We start from the raw sequence: 15,618 nt of genomic DNA on the forward strand, positions 1-15,618 counted from the left end.
TTAGGAACAACATGAAGCTTTGTCAGGTCTGTCCTCAGGAGGAGAAGAACACTACTGTAACATGAGACGGAGGGCGGAGCCATCATTTATGATGCATTCAAGGAAGTCTGAATATCTGAACACTGAGCGGCTTTCATGACAGCGTCAGGACATTTATCTTTCTGATCTAGAACAGATTGTTAGCGGCTCTGTCAGCGGTTGGTTTAAACTTGTTTACTGATGCACTCTCTCTGTTTTACTTCCTGAGCTCACCGGTGCAGAATGGTGAAAATGACAGAGACTATTGAGAACTCAAGCTTCGACATTGGTTCCTTTTTTCATCCATTTAGATGCAAAGTTTTTAGATTTACAACTCAGGTGACACAAAGACCGTAAGAGCTTTGACAGTGTCCCTGTTGCTACTGAAATGTTCATGAAATCAACGTTTCTGTTCAGCCTTCATTTTATTTGAATAAATGTTCCAGCTGTAAGTGAGACAGCGCGCAGGAGGTCTTCAGATTCACAAGAGCAGCCGCTATCTCTGTTTGTAGCATTTTAAATGAAAGTAAAAAACATTCAACATTACCTGACAAATTAACTTAATCTGTGCACGTTAACAAAAAACGTCTTCTTCTGTGGTTTTCAGGGTAAACACTGTATCCTGGACGTGTCGGGAAACGCCATCAAGAGACTCCAGCTGGCTCTGCTGCACCCCATCGCCGTCTTCGTCAAACCCAAATCTGTGGAGAACATCATGTGAGTCGAGTTCCCCTGATTCTTCATCGATCCCGTAAACAGTCTGCTGACTGTGTGTGTGTGTGTGTGTGTGTGTGTGTGTGTGTGTGTGTGTGTGTGTGTGTGTGTGTGTGTGTGTGTGTGTCCTGCAGGGAGATGAACAAGCGTCTGACCGAGGAGCAGGGCAGGAAAACCTTTGACAGAGCCACCAAGCTGGAGCAGGAGTTCACCGAGCATTTCACAGGTGAGGCCGTGCAAACACAGCTGATGTCAGAAGCCACCTCTGGCCTTAAAGACGCTCCTTGAACCGTCTCTGTTTCCTGTTTTGCTTAATATAATGTAAACAGGTGAGTTGTATAAAGATTCTCCCCGTACAGTTGTCATGAAGAGAGAAATGAGCTATAGAGACCCAAACTGTTTTTTGTACCAGGCTGTAAACATGTTTATTTCTGCTGTAAAGTTTAACATTGGGCTCTATGGGGACGGACTCACTGCTGGAGACAGCCTCAAGTGGACACCAGAGGAACTGCAGGCTTTGGTACTATTGGCAGTATTGGCTCCATGTTTCAGCCTCAGAGGCTGCTGCTTGGTGTGACTCAGTGTGTGTGTGTTTATGGTAATGATGGAAGAAGATCTAACCTGTGACGTCCTCTGCTGGTTTCCTCTCTAACTCTTTACCTTGTGCTCCTTTCAGCCATCGTTCAGGGCGACACTCTGGAGGAGATCTACGATCAGGTGAAGCAGATCATCGAGGAGCAGTCGGGTCCGTTCATCTGGGTACAGTCTAAGGAGAAGTTATGAGGATGAACACGCTGTCTGCTCCATCGCTCCTCTCTTTAGATCTGTTTTATTTTGAAAAGTCCACCTGCAGATGGCTGCCACCCCCCACGTCCCCCTCCTCACCCCTCGGACGCTCCTCACCCCCCTGATCAACGACACGACACAGCGACTGACCGGAGTGTTGTTTTATTTTGTATCTCAGACTCCATTGTTGGGTTTCCTGACCAGCAGAGTAAAGCACACAGGAAGTATGATGACATCACACTCAACACGGTACAGCTCCTTAATGTTTAAGGCAGGAGAACTAAAGAGGAGGAGACGAAAGAAGAAACGTACGAAGAAGATTTTATCTATTTTTTGTTTGTGTTTTTTTCCCCTTTTTTTGTCTTGTAAGGTGAGCGTCGACAGACGGACGGAGTTTCAGTCTCAGGCAGCGTCTGTCGGTCCGGAGGAAGGCGGAGACACAAAAAGCAGAACTTTGCACGTTTGAGCTTTAACAGCATGTCATTAAATGCCCCGTTTATTTCCCATCAGCCCCTGCGCCTCAGCGTCTGATGTCACAGCTTTTCTTCTTCTGTTCTGCGCTCATTTCATGGTTTTTCTTTTTTACACTCAATTTGATTCTTTTGCTCCTCGCTGCTGCAGGATGTTTGACAGGACACTCTGCAGGGTTCTGCTCTGCTGCTAGGGGGCGCTGTGTGATTTTAACAGCAAATATTTTTAAATATTACATTTTATTAATTCACATTAACAAACTCTGATTTGTCCTGTTCAAACAAACGAGGAATAATTGTGTTTTCTCTTAATGAATTCTGATTTAATCGCTCAACATTAAGCATTTTAGACGTTTAGCTTGACCCCGTTTGATGAGGTCAAAGGTCACGGCATTGATTATTCTACCTGTTCTGCAAAAAGGTGAAGTTAGTTCTGTCAGAGGAGAATATTTCAGCCTGTTTCACCTTAAACCAGAAGAGAAGAAACTTGATTTATTGTCACATCACAATTTTCAGACAGGACGTTAGACAGACAATATTTAACATCCCATAATAACAAAATCATGGACCTGACATTTTAAGCTTTTAACCAACAAGATTCAAAATGTTTGTCCTCATCTAGTGAGAGAAAATCCTGCGTCAGTCAAACCAAACCCCATTCAAAAAACAAGCATTTTAAGATTTGTTTTCTTGTCGTCTTGCAGACAGACCTGACCAAACATAAATTCAGACTTTTTACAAAAGTGCATCATGACATACTTATTTCGGCATCCCTTCCACCTGTTTAAAACAACACATTCAAGCTAAATCTTCCACATCTTAAATGTCATTACGAGGCATCATTTCAAGGTAATTCCATCTTCATGGTTGTTTCGTTTCTTATGATTAGAATAAATGTAATTGAAATACACTTTTTTTTCTTGTATTGAAAGAAAGACTTAGTTTAATGATCTTAGAAAAACACGCAATACAAAATCATATAAATACAAAAACATAATTTGAAGAACCCACACAGTTAAAATAAACATATCATGATGATCTCCATCATAGTCATAAATCATTTACATTTATTTAAAGAAAATGGAATCGTTGGAAACTCTTCTTGAATTGGGAGTTTTATTTTGAAATATTCTATTTCCTTCACTGAAGCAGTTTGAGATATTCTCTGTGTGAGGACAGGCTGACCTGATCAGAAGTTTCGACTCATTTTAATCGGTTAATCATAATCATCAGTGTGTGTGTTTGGTGTCTGTGTGAGCGGCGCCCTCTATGACGCGAGTTCGAGCCCCGTCAGACGCGCGTGGACGTCCGTCAGCGTCGTCAGTGTCTTACCATGAAACGATGTCGGTGGTGTGATTCCGAGCTGGAGACGAGCCGCCGCCTCCACGCAGACGATTATTGTACAATGAGATTTTGACAGATATTTAACCCTCGGTAAACTGCCTATTTTGTTATAATAAAAGTCTATATTGAACTTTACTTAAGCACTACTACTACGGAGTTATTTTCTTTGCATTGTTAATCATATATGAATAGAAAAGTATAAAGATATTTGAATATGAATATATATTTTTTCTTTTTCTTTGATCACCACCTCCTCTGTCTTTTAATTTTCTTTTTTAAGCATAATAAAAACTTAACAAGAAAACAGGAAGTGGTGCGCGGCTCTTTATTTCTTCTTCTACGGTTGTTTGGTCATCCAGGCGTCAATGCTGCGGAGACTTACAGCAGTGTGCATATATTTACACAAGTACGTGCGTGAGGAAAGAGTGTGTACTTTTGCCTCCTCGTTGTTTCTCCTTTGACAGAGCAGCAGACATAAGTGTCACACTCATGTTCACATCATGACCAGCAGGGGGCGCGTGTCACACACGTTCAGTCTGTAGCAGTTGGTGTTTCTTCATTCAGTTTTATTTGTTGATGTAAAATGTACAGTTGTATCTTTTGCAAGCATTTTTTTTACCGACTTTATTACATCGGGAAAACAGAAGGCTGAATCAAGCCAAAACGCATTCTGTTAGTTTTTCAAAGTAAAGGTAGCCATTATGTATTTTAAACCCTTATGCACAAAGGATAATACCTTTTACACACAAGATTCTACTATTAAAAGTACTGTATTTAACACGGTAACTGACACCTGTGAGCGTCTTTGTATAACAATCATATTTAATATTTTTGACCCATGTTTTCTTTGTAACTAAAACTGTTAAATTAATTTAGCAAGTTAAGTAAAAATGTAAATATGAACTTCAGTTCAGTACTTGAGGATTCAGAATTTACTGTAAAACCTGTTCAGGTGTTTTAAAGCAAATTAAAACGGCTGCTTAGTGTTACGTCAGCGTAGGCGTGGCCTCTTTAGAGTCTGACAGGTGATAAGTGTTAAAAGAAGGCGGCTCGTTGCTTTAAGTATTGAACAGTGTTACAGGAGACATTTGTGATTCATGCAAAGTAAAAAAAAAAATCAGAACATCGGGGTTGTTTAAAAAAATATTTACGATATGACTTCCGGTCAGAACTTGAAGTTTGCGGCAGGAGGAGGAAGTGAGGACTCGTCACCAGCAGGTGAGTTTTTCGTTATTTATTATTAATGTCTGTTTTTTATTGAATGAACGTATCTACGTCACTTTTCAGAGGTGGAAATCTCGTTTCGGTGTTTTTCTGTTGAATTTTAGGTGAGCCTCGTGCTCCTCAGGTGTGTGGGTCATACTTATTGAGCCTGACAGGTGATCACATGATAGACATAACCGCTGAAACAAGTGATTAGATTATGGTTTTAAAATGTGAGGAAACAGAGAGTAACATAATTAATAATAATAAGTGTGTCATGCAAACTTTGTATAATAGAATCTGTGTCCTATTGCTGTAAATTACACCTGTATATGATATATAAATGATACATTAATAAACCAACAGTCTGTTTTATGCTCCGATTTTCTTTCATTGAGTAATTCCGTTTTCTACTTCTTTATACTTTTACTCCTCTGTACGTTTATTTAACGGCTGTGGTGTTTATTTATACGCTGTGGTAATGTGACATGTACTGCAGAAAGCATTTCCATTTACTAACTTTACAACGATTTTCTCTATTTGCATGTTTTTAATACGATGTAATGTTTAGTTTGACTTAATTAATTCCATCTGAATTTTACTTTAAAAAAGGATGAAATAATTATTTTATACTTTTGTATAAATGTAGTAATACTTTTATAATATGTCTTATTTTAATGGAGTGTTACCTTAATATCACCACTGGTGATTGTGATGCTAATTGATTAGTAGCTACACTCTAATGTTTCTACTTATAACAAAGTATTACACCGTAGAATTTGCCGTTTTAACTGTAAAGAAGTATTACGCTGTAGTATTTTCTACCTTTGCTTTTAATAGAGTATAACACTGACGTATTTATACTGTAATAGATTGTTACAGTATTTCAACTTTCAACAAATTGATTATTGCAATCTGTTATCCTGTTCTTATAATGAAGTACACCTGAACAGCACCTGATCCAGTCACACCGTTTTAATGATCATGAAATGTTAAATATTCCAGTTATTTTCAATCGAGACACGCTTCTGTCCTTTGGGATGCTTTTATTTTGAAAGTTCGTGGCGGATGTAGCATCATTACTTCTTGTGTTTGACTTGTCTGGTCCGGTTCCCCTCGGTGACTCCGTCTCTGACGTCCTCCAGCAGGGTCTCTCGTATCCTCCGGGCTTTCTGGCTCAGTTCACCCAGCCCTCTTGGAGCCCTCGCGGCTTCCTGACGGATCTGCTGGACCGTCCGGGACCGGAGCGCCCGGCCCGCGGCGTCCTTGCCAGCCTCCTGCGCCTTCAGCACGGCCCGAGCGGTGAGCCGCGCCGCGCTGCGGACCGGAAGAGACTCCGACAGTTTTTCCACAACCTGAGCTTTATTGATCAGAGCCGTCAAGAGGTACCTGAGGACCATTGTGACGTCACAAAACACCTCCGCCACAAGAAGACCGAAAAATACCGAGAACAACCGACACAAACACAAAACCAGTCTGTTACAAGTCACCTGAAAGGTCAAGCTAGCAGAATAATGCACGCCACTTCCGGTGGTGTCCTTTAAAATAAAAGCCGAAAATAACTTCCCTTGAACCAGAACGTACTTAAATAATAAATCCCGAAAATCGTCTTAATAGATTTTTGTTTCACCCATAAACACAGACAATGGCTCAATCTGGGGCAGGTGATGAGAAAACACTGATTCTAACTATTTTTTTTCATTCATTTGATTAAAAGTAAACCTATATAACACTTTTTACATTTTCTCAAAATCCGCTATCACTTAAAAAACTTTCAGTTCATTTTAAAGAAAATCTGAACCTGCAAAAAACCTTTAACATTTTAATGACATTGAAACAATTTACAACTTTGATTATAACAAATCAGCTGTTTTAAACTTTTTGAAAACATACTAGACACAGATTATTATATGTATTGTACTGTATGTTTTTGTCCCTACAAGGATACCCTTTTGTTAAAGATTAAGATGCTTTTTTAACCACAAACAGGAGTTAAATCTCTCTCTTCAAAGCCACCAGCCTCCATTGACAATAACAGCAATTTCAGCTCACAGAACACAGGAGATACTGCCTTGATTATATTTTTAGTTAATTTGAGTTTGAAAAAACTTGTGTTGAATCTGGACTAAACATTTAAACACCAAAGTCTTACAATAAAACAAACTCCCTTATTGATGCAGCAGTAGAGCAGAAACTCCCATTTTGTCTGTGAGGTAAAATCAGTGTTTTTCTGAATGGAGTCTGGTGTGTCTGCAGAGAGCGATGTAACGTCTGTGTGTGGTTAAAACAATCATCTTCCTCTGTAACAAAAAGGTCTATCTCTGTAGGGATCCTTTCTGTCATGTTGTCACACACTTAGAATAACAATCTGAGCCTGTCAGTGGAAACAACAAGAACTTTTAGTGGACGACCTTTGACCCATCAAGAATTATGTTGCAGCCATTACAGCCTGTTTCACTGCTGCAGGATGAACACATCTACGTGAGCAGCTGTAGACGACAGAAAAAAAAGCGACACTCAGACTTTCAGGCAGCTTTTATTAACATGTGGACAGCAGACAGGTGTGTGACCTTTGACCCTGATCCTACAGGAGTCTATTCAGTAGATCAGCAACAAGGGGGCGACGTGGAGGAATAAATTAAAACCCCAAAAAACACAACTCATCAGGTAAAAGAAAAAAAAACTCCACTCAGAAATAAAACAAAATATTTTTTTTGCCTCAACGACAAAAAAAAACTGAAGGTTCAAATAAAAACGATAAAAAAGTCAGTTAGAAAAGTCGAGTGCGTTTTAGTTTTTGGTTCGTATCTTCCTCACTGTGCTTCTGTGACGCTGCACACACACACACACGCAAACACACACGCGCACACACACGCACACGCACACACGCACACGCACACGCACACGCACACACACACACACACGCACACACACACACACACACGCACACACACGCACACACACGCACACACACGCACACACACACACACACACACACACACACACACACGCACACACACACTCTGTACACTGAACAGATCAAACTTCAGTATTTACACTCGTATTTACGACTCTTTAAATCCGGACCGTCTATGTCTGTGGTCTCAGAGGCAGTTTAAGCGCCGCCTCTCATGTCCCACTCGACCAATCAGCAGCTGCTGTTCTTGAACTCCCCGTTCTCAGTGATGGACAGTTTGGTGGGGTTGGTGGGTGACAGGCCGTTGCGGAGGTTGGGCGTGCTGTAGCGCTCCTTCACCTGCGCCAGCGCCGCCATCAGACGAGAGTTCGCAGCGTCCAGCGAGTCGATCCGCTTCTCCTGATTGGACGGAGACAGAAGGAAGGGGCGGGACAGGAAGTCAGACAAATAAAACGACAGTTTGTGAGGATCTGACTGTCGGGTTAAAAAACACGTGGCAGCACAAAGTCTCCTCTGAGTTTAAGAAGAAAAATAATCCCTTAAAATCTCTGAAATTAACCCTGAAAACACAAAAAAACCTTTTCCTTTAATTTACAGATCAAACGATGAGTTTAAGGTGTTATTAAAGTATGGTAAATTAGAGCGCTCAAATATTTTCAGCTGTAAACTAAAGACATTTTAACTGATTATTTAAATATTTATCAGAAGTAAATGAATAGACTGAAACATGAAGTGGTTTCTATGATGAACAAACAGCCCGAGGTGAGGGTCCATTAGTGGACTCCCTGTCCATGAAAATCCCTGAAGATCATTTATTCTATTCAAACCTTCTCTCAATGACTCTTTTATAAAACTATATTTTGTAATAAGGGGTGATTTTCATGTCTTATTACATTTAACTTCAATCTTCAAGCAGTTATCATTAATCAGTTAGAATAAACCGTTTTAAGGCTTTTTAAAGGGAACGAGTAAAAACTGCTGAACGTCCATGAGTCTCTATCACCGAACAGACGATGAGTTTTATTATATTCAAGAGACTGTAAGGATCTTTGTATCTGATTTTACTGGTTAAAAGTTATAAAAAACAAACAAAAAAATCATTCATTGTGACTTAATAAAAGGAGTGAATCTCTTTAAAATCCCATAAATCCCCTTTAAATTATAATAATCAGTGGACACATTAACAGAGTCTTAAGGTGGAATTGTGGCTGTCATCGTCGTGTTGCGTCTTTGACCCGACAGCAGGAGGCAGAGAGAGATCGCGGGCAGCAGCCGGAAACACAAACAGCCCAAAGACGTGAAAACGACACAAAGAAACAAACGAAAAGTGACGCTGAAGCTCTGCTGATCTGAAATCAGCCTCTGTGTTTGGATCAACCCTCTGTGGACCTGGAGGCTCTGCTGGTTCAGGACGGGGGGTGTAGGGGGGTGTAGGGGGGAGGGGGGCAGCCAAACAGAAATAAAACAGCTGAGAGCGCGACACACCGAAACACCTGAAAACACCTGAAAACAAGAGCTCCTAAGCAGATACGAAGAGATAACAACTCAAAAACTATGGTCAATACTATTCTGTAACAAACTGACCTCTGACCTCTGTTTAACTTCAGCTCAGTCATGAAAACGTCAGAAAATCTAAAAAAGCTCTGTTAACCTCCCTCCTCCTCCTGAGCTGTGTCTGATGAGCTCTCCTGCTGCTTCCAGCTCCTTCAGGCTGACCAGTGCCCAGTGTGATGAGCTGTGAGCTCGGATCAGTACCAGGATTTCTCTGATGGACACCAACTACCGGCGTTCTGTTTCAGCTGTGGAGCGCCTGTCCATCTGTCTCCGCTGAGTGGCAGTTTCACTGCATCTAACAAGTCACAGGTGGGCTGAGATCTGTCTCACTACAGCGCTATGAAGCCACAACAAACAGATGTTACTGAGATTTAATGACAATAAACAGGCTGAGAGGATGCTGAGAGAACTACATCAGGAGGCAGGTTTGTAAACAGGCTGAGGTCATGCTTTGTCAGGTCGGTCTGCGAGAAGACAAGAACACGACTTTAAAATGACTGTTTTCTGAATGGAGTTTGGTTTGGCTGTTTCTGATGCAACATCAGGACGTCAGGAGAAACTAAACGCTCGTAGACTTCCCGACAAGGCGTCACAAACATTTCTGTCTCGAGTTAAAAGGATCCGTGTCACTTGTTTTCCAGCAAAGAAAATTAGCATCTACTAGCATCTTTGGCTTGTATTTTATTAGCGCTGTGCTAACAATGACCTTTTATTTTGGTGGGAACACGCTTTAGCAGAAGCACTCAGACTGTGCTGCCCGCCTGTCACTGTTAGCTTTATTCTGTTGTTTCTAATAAACTGCATTAAATGTAAATAAAGCTTTATTATGAACTGATGCTACTTCTCACAAAAACTCGAGGAATTCTGGGTAATAAACATGGCTGCAGTTTTCAGAGATTTAAAAAAAGGACATGTCGAAGGGAAATCTGCTCTGTGATTGGCTGCTCAGGTGTGTCGGCGCTCGATGTTGGCGGTGTTTTTCTAAAACCAGCGTGGCGGTGGTGGGTGGGGGGGGTGAGGAAGGGGTGAGGGGGGGTTGCCAGGCGGGCTACAGTCACTACTTGCCTGATTGGTTAATTTCACATCCGTTACTGACCTGAAATCAGTGAAGAGTCGATGAGACGCAGAGAACAAGAGCTAAAGCTGCTGCTGGCTTCTCTCTGACCAGAGATTCAAATTAAACTTTATTCATTGATTCCTGTTGACGGACAAAGAACCACTCTGTACCTACTCAGGTGTGATGTTAGAGCTGCTCTGAGGTCAGCGTTACCTGAGCGTCGATGATCTTCTGTTTGGCTTCGATCACCGCCTGCATCTCTGCGTGGTCCCGCTTCAGCTCCTCCTCCACCGCCATTAGCCTGCACGCGCGCACACGCACACACACGCACACGCACACGCACACACACACAAAATACAGAAAATATTTTTACATGTAATTAATATTCATTATAATTAAAACTAAACTAAAATATAAATATATGAGGTATATAAATAAATCATAGAGTAACTAAATGTGTATATAAAGTTCTGTTTGTAGCAGCAGCAGCAGCAGCAGTATTCTCGGCCTGTGCAGGTGTGTGTGGTGCTCCTGTGCAGCCCAGAGGGGCGGAGTCTATCGTACCTGCAGATGATGCTCTTCATCTGGCTGTCCTTCTCCTCCTGCTGCCTCCTCAGTCGCTCCTCGCTGTCCTCCAGGCGGCTCTTGTACTCCTGCAGCAGCTTCTGCATCTGCTGCTCCTGAGTGAGCAGCCGCCGCTCGTACTCCTCCAGACGCCGGCCCGACACCCGCAGACGCTCCTTCAGCCGGGAGATCTCCAGCTCGTACTGAGGGGGCGGGGCCAGAGTGACATCATCAACACTGTGATCAAACTATCGATACAGCTGTCTTGATGTTGATAAAAGATGTAAAGCAGCTCAGAGACGTGGGGAGTCACAGGAGCAAAATGACAAATATTGTTATTCCTCTCCTCCTTAAATGTACTCTTTATTCCTTTTCACATTTCAACTATTATTTTCTTTCTGCTCCAAAGATGGCCGCCTCCTCATAAAAGAAGCACGATCTAAAGCCACCAGACTCCACTGACTCACTTTACCTGAGGAGTGGCTGGTCTACAGCCGTCTGTTTGTCCGTTACACAAATATTGTGTTGGATCCAAACTGACATAACGACACAAACGGATCAAGGCAGTAGTAGACCAGAAAGTCGAGTACAATCACAGTTTCCATCACTGGAGTCTGGTGTGGTTGAAGACAGCGATGGATTAAAAAATGGAACGACTCTGAAACAAAAAGGTCCGTCTCTGTCGGGATGATGAAATCACTGCAGAGACGTTATAACGTAGGAAGCATACTTGTTTACTAGCTCTGCAGAAGGCTCCGTTAGTTACTACACTTATTGACCAATCAGTGTTTATGTGCAGGTGAGCTGTGATTCACCTGTGGGCAACACCTGAGCTCTGTTTACAGCCTCAGCTTGTTTCCATCACATCATGGAACATCCTGCTGCTTGCTTCAGTGGGACTCACTCTGACAAGACTAATGTGATTCTGGATTATTAAAGTGTGTTGATGCAAACATCTGTCCAGGTGTGTGTGTGTGTGTGTGTGTGTGTGTGTGTGTGTGTGTGTGTGTGTGTGTGTACCTTCTCAGTGTTCCTGCCCTCCTCTCGGCTCCTCTCTCCTCCCTCCTCCTCCTTCTCCTCGTACTGGCCGTTGTTGAGCACCCAGGCTGCCGTCCTCTCCACCGGGGACATCGCCACCGCCTCCACCGGGGACGCCACCTGAACACCAACCAGTGACATCATCACACATCATTCAAACTTCCTGTCCATACAAACGTGTTATCAGTAGTGCTGCGTCATGTGTGTTTGTGTAGTACCTGCTGTGGCTGCTTGGCGGCGCTCCTCGGGGGCGGAGCCACATTCTCCACAGAGCAGGGGGCCTGTTGGCGGTTGGCCTGGCCGGTGGTGGTAGCAGGCGTGGGCTCTGTGTTGGCGCTGCTGCTGCTACGTAGTGATGAGCTATGAGGGAGGGAGCGTGGCGTCCTGGCTCCGCCCCCTGCCCTGCACTGCTGCTCCACCTTGACGATGTGGGCGGTGCCCGCTGTCGTGCTCTGGCGTGGGATGGCGACGGCTGTGGCAGCACCGGGCGGGAGGTCGGGTGGTGCGTGTCGGCGCGGTGTCGAACACTCCTCGCTCTGCGTGCTCCGTCGGCTGCCCAGCTCGTCCAGGCTGCTGTTGGACGCGACGCGACCTTTGACCCCCACCTGGCTGCCGAAGTCCTCGGAGTTGCTGTGGCTGTTGTGGGAGCTCTCAGTGCTCAGGTTCTCGGAGCTGGAGTCGTGCCGCAGCGAGTGGGCGGAGCGCGTGGAGAGGCTGTGGGCGGGGTTACTCAGGTGGTAGACGGGGTTCTGGAAGGACAGCGGCTGCAGGCTGCGCTGCTGGCTGAGCGACGGGTGCAGCGGCCGCCTCACCTGCGGCGCGCTCTGCGGCTGAGCGTCTCTGGGCGAGGCTTTGGTCTGGTGCTGCAGCGGCTGGGGGGTGAGGGGGTTGGAGTGGGGGAAGTTGAGAGGGGGTGGGGCGTGTCCGATGGAGGCCTGGGAGCCCACCCTGCTGAGGCGGGGCGGGGCCTCGTGGTGAGGTGGCGGCATCGCGGGGCTGTGCAGACTCTGGGCGTCCTGCAGGTCCACCAGAGAGATGCTCCGCCCGTTGGGCAGCAGGCTGTCCCGCTCCTCCTGGTCCGAGAAGCTGGTGTGGGTGGAGGGATGCTGCTGAGCCAGCAGGGGGCGCTGACCTCGAACATAACCCTCCATCAGCTCAGGAGACTGCAGGCTGCGGGCGTCACTGTGGCTGCAGGAAGTGACACGTACACAACGTCTGATCAACATGATTACTGCGAACAGGTTTAATGATGGCGTCAGATTCACTTCCTGTCACTCTGAAGCTGCTGCATGTTCTGCTCTGTCAACGGTCATGTGACCATAGACTGTATATACAACATGGGAGTGCCTTTAAGCTGCACTCTCTCCTGTCCTGTGTGGGATCTGACAGCTGATTGGTTACCTGTCGGCCGGGTCCTCAAAGATCCGCTGTAACCCTGACGACAGGCTGCCGCTGATGTTGTGTGCAGAGTTGTGCTCCTGGAAACGTCGCAGCTGCTGCTGGACTGGCGTGGGAGCCGCCAGACAGCGAGAGATGTCTCCCAGAATCCTCGGCAGCGGGCCCAGCTTCGCTACGGTGGCCTGCAGGAAGGAATTTTCACCCTGGGGTCGCCGTGTGTGTGTGTGTGTGTGTCGATGGTTTGAATGGAAGCACCAGGATGCAGTGGTGGTGGTGGGAGAAACCAACATGGTGGCAACAGAGAGAGTCGGCCAGACAGGAAGTGAACCAAAGGACGAGGAAGGGGGAGGAAGGGGGAGGAAGGGGGAGAAAGGGGGAGGGGAGAGGAGGAAAAAAACATGAGGGAAACTTAATGGAAACAAAAATCAAACCAACTAGAACAACATGCTTCTACTGAACACAACCACGTCAGACACAGCAGAGCCATGCTGAGGCCGAGCTCCGACAGGTGAGACAGGTGAGACGCAGCACAGCCGGGTGAGGAGGGGGGAGGAGGGAGGAGGGGGGGGGATTCAGGCCATGCTGTGAAGTTCAGCCAGGCAGCGTTAATGTGGTTAAAGGGTTAAATGAACTGAGGTGACCTTTGATGTTCATTCATGTTACATCATCAAATATTTAACACACACACACATACACACACACACACACACACACACACTCTTACGCACACACTGATTGATACTAATACAGTTTTTAACCTTTTTAACACATTAACTCCTTCCTGTCTGCAGGATCTTTAGAGGCTGAAAACGTGTCCTGAGGTCTCGTTCAATAAATAAAAACAGACCCGGTCTGACGCGTGTCTGACAGGTGAGTGATCGGGGGGCACAACGGGTCCATAACTACAAATAAAATATATCGAACAAATCTGGTTGTTCAGTATGAAACTCAACATTCAGGTTAAAACGTTTATCGTGTTGAAAACGACGTGCAGCCCTCTGTGGTCTCTCTCTACGGTCTCTGGTCCACACAGGCATGTTGTGTTTAAGTGCTGCTGGAAAGTTCGGTCATGGAATTTCACAGAAAGAAAGGGTTTTTATTTCTCACATTTTTGTCCAATATTTTGATGAATTTCTCTCCATAAAGGAGCGATCGTCCTGTGTGAGGCTTCATTAATCTCTCTGAGGTCGCTGCACTTTCACTTATCAAACCAAGAAACTGTAAAAAATGTGACGGAAGGTAAAGATCCTCTCCTGTGTAAGTCAAATAGCAGCTGCATTACTGCACACACACACACACGCACACACGCACACACGCACACACACGCACACGCACACGCACACGCACACACACACGCACACACACACACACACACACACGCACACGCACCTTGTCGAGCTGGGACACGACCTCCCACAGCAGAGCGTGCAGGACGGACAGCTCGCGGCCGAGGTCGATGTAACCCTCGAAGCCCGGCGTGTTGGACAGAGTCTCCGGGTTGGAGATCTCAGACAGGAAACGCATCATCCCCGCCCACTCGTGCTCCAGGAAGTCGTTCATAAAGGCCATGTACTCCTCTTTGTTTCCAAACCTGCAGAGCAGACACAAACACTGTGTGATTGGAGCATCAGTGAGGGGTTTCATGAGAGAAGTCTTTACTCTGACCTTTAACCCTCAGACGCTGCAGGTGCATACGCTGGTATTCTTCCTCGTTGTGACGTCATTTCCTGTTTTTAAACAACCTCAGATCTAAATGGATGTAAGTCAATAAACCAGAATAATTCATAAAAGTATTAAAATTCTGTCCTGGTTAAAAAATAAAACTAACTTTTAATTTTGCTAACAAAACAAACAAAACATTTTGATCTAAAACTTTCTGAATGTAGAAACATGAAGAAAATATTTATTAACATTACAGAAGTGATCTGAACTGTAAACATGTTTTAGTTTAGGACACATGCTTATTGTTGTTCGGTTTAAGGAGCAGAGAGTAAAGGCACGTTCTCAGATAGAGGTGCCTTCCGGTGTCGTAGTACTCGAGTACAGGACTCGGAACTCAACTTGGACTCGAGCATTGACATGCATTCAGACTCTGCAGATGGAGAGCAGGTCTTATTTATTGATAAGGGCTGTTTTATTGTTTTAATAATGTTTCGCTCGAAGGCTGGCTCGTGTGTTCTGCAGCAACAGTTCCTGCAGGACGCCTGCAGAGGCGCCGCGAGGCGCGTGTTTGGTTTCAGACATTTTAGAGCAAATGCACCAAGAAGAGTGCAACATGTTCGATATGTGGAAGAACCATCGAGGAGCTAGCAGCTAGCCAACAGTTAGCAGCTAGCTGCTGTACTCGTACTTAAAGTGGGGGATCGGCTTCTATGTTTCTGACAGAAGCTTGTTTTGAGTTGTTCCCTGTATCTTGATTAATATTAAAAGTCTCACAAATGTAACAAATGTATTGTTGTTGTTCCCCTCATCCCCTAACCACCTCGGGGAACGTAACAACTTCACTGAAGTGCAGTTTTTAACCCCGAGGAGTCGAACTCGGAGTCTTCTTTAGT

At 44.8% G+C, this 15,618-nt stretch overlaps 3 protein-coding genes across 18 annotated transcripts in view; 1 reads left to right on the top strand and 2 right to left on the bottom strand.

Annotated features, from left to right (window-relative positions):
• Nucleotides 1–3,638, top strand: part of LOC138611321 (disks large homolog 1-like) — a 115,614-nt gene extending 111,976 nt beyond the window's left edge. For all 12 annotated transcript variants that reach the window (XM_069684351.1, XM_069684352.1, XM_069684355.1 and 9 more), the window contains 3 exons: nucleotides 626–735; nucleotides 867–958; nucleotides 1,409–3,638. In XM_069684351.1, coding sequence (XP_069540452.1) covers nucleotides 626–735; nucleotides 867–958; nucleotides 1,409–1,515 — 309 coding nt within the window. In that variant the 3' untranslated portion in view covers nucleotides 1,516–3,638. The remainder of the gene's footprint in view (nucleotides 1–625; nucleotides 736–866; nucleotides 959–1,408) is intronic.
• A 1,871-nt stretch (nucleotides 3,639–5,509) lies between these two features.
• Nucleotides 5,510–6,030, bottom strand: LOC138612210 (protein NCBP2AS2-like). The gene has a single exon (XM_069685527.1). It carries the CDS (start codon nucleotides 5,933–5,935, stop codon nucleotides 5,615–5,617), a length of 321 nt encoding a protein of 106 aa, XP_069541628.1. The 5' UTR covers nucleotides 5,936–6,030; the 3' UTR covers nucleotides 5,510–5,614.
• A 1,029-nt stretch (nucleotides 6,031–7,059) lies between these two features.
• The window catches only part of rasal2 (RAS protein activator like 2), an 86,442-nt gene continuing 77,883 nt past the window's right edge, over nucleotides 7,060–15,618 (bottom strand). For 3 of the 5 annotated variants that reach the window (XM_069683930.1, XM_069683927.1, XM_069683932.1), the window contains 7 exons: nucleotides 14,453–14,654; nucleotides 13,067–13,266; nucleotides 11,884–12,853; nucleotides 11,648–11,785; nucleotides 10,628–10,830; nucleotides 10,277–10,364; nucleotides 7,060–7,851 (listed from right to left, as the gene is read on the bottom strand). In XM_069683930.1, the coding sequence (XP_069540031.1) occupies nucleotides 7,684–7,851; nucleotides 10,277–10,364; nucleotides 10,628–10,830; nucleotides 11,648–11,785; nucleotides 11,884–12,853; nucleotides 13,067–13,266; nucleotides 14,453–14,654 (1,969 nt within the window). In that variant the 3' untranslated portion in view covers nucleotides 7,060–7,683. Of the gene's footprint in view, nucleotides 7,852–9,404; nucleotides 10,103–10,276; nucleotides 10,365–10,627; nucleotides 10,831–11,647; nucleotides 11,786–11,883; nucleotides 12,854–13,066; nucleotides 13,267–14,452; nucleotides 14,655–15,618 lie in introns of those variants that run through there. The other 2 variants (XM_069683928.1, XM_069683929.1) reach the window with 2 other exon arrangements.

This window comes from Semicossyphus pulcher, unplaced genomic scaffold, assembly GCF_022749685.1.
Source record: "Semicossyphus pulcher isolate SPU_LCO1_2020_fin unplaced genomic scaffold, fSemPul1.0.p SCAF_7, whole genome shotgun sequence".
Classification (NCBI taxonomy): Eukaryota; Metazoa; Chordata; class Actinopteri; order Labriformes; family Labridae; genus Semicossyphus; species Semicossyphus pulcher.

Coding starts and splice junctions, on each gene's coding strand:
- LOC138612210 (XM_069685527.1), bottom strand. CDS start 5,935: ATGGTCCTCAGGTACCTCTTGACGGCTCTGATCAATAAAGCTCAGGTT.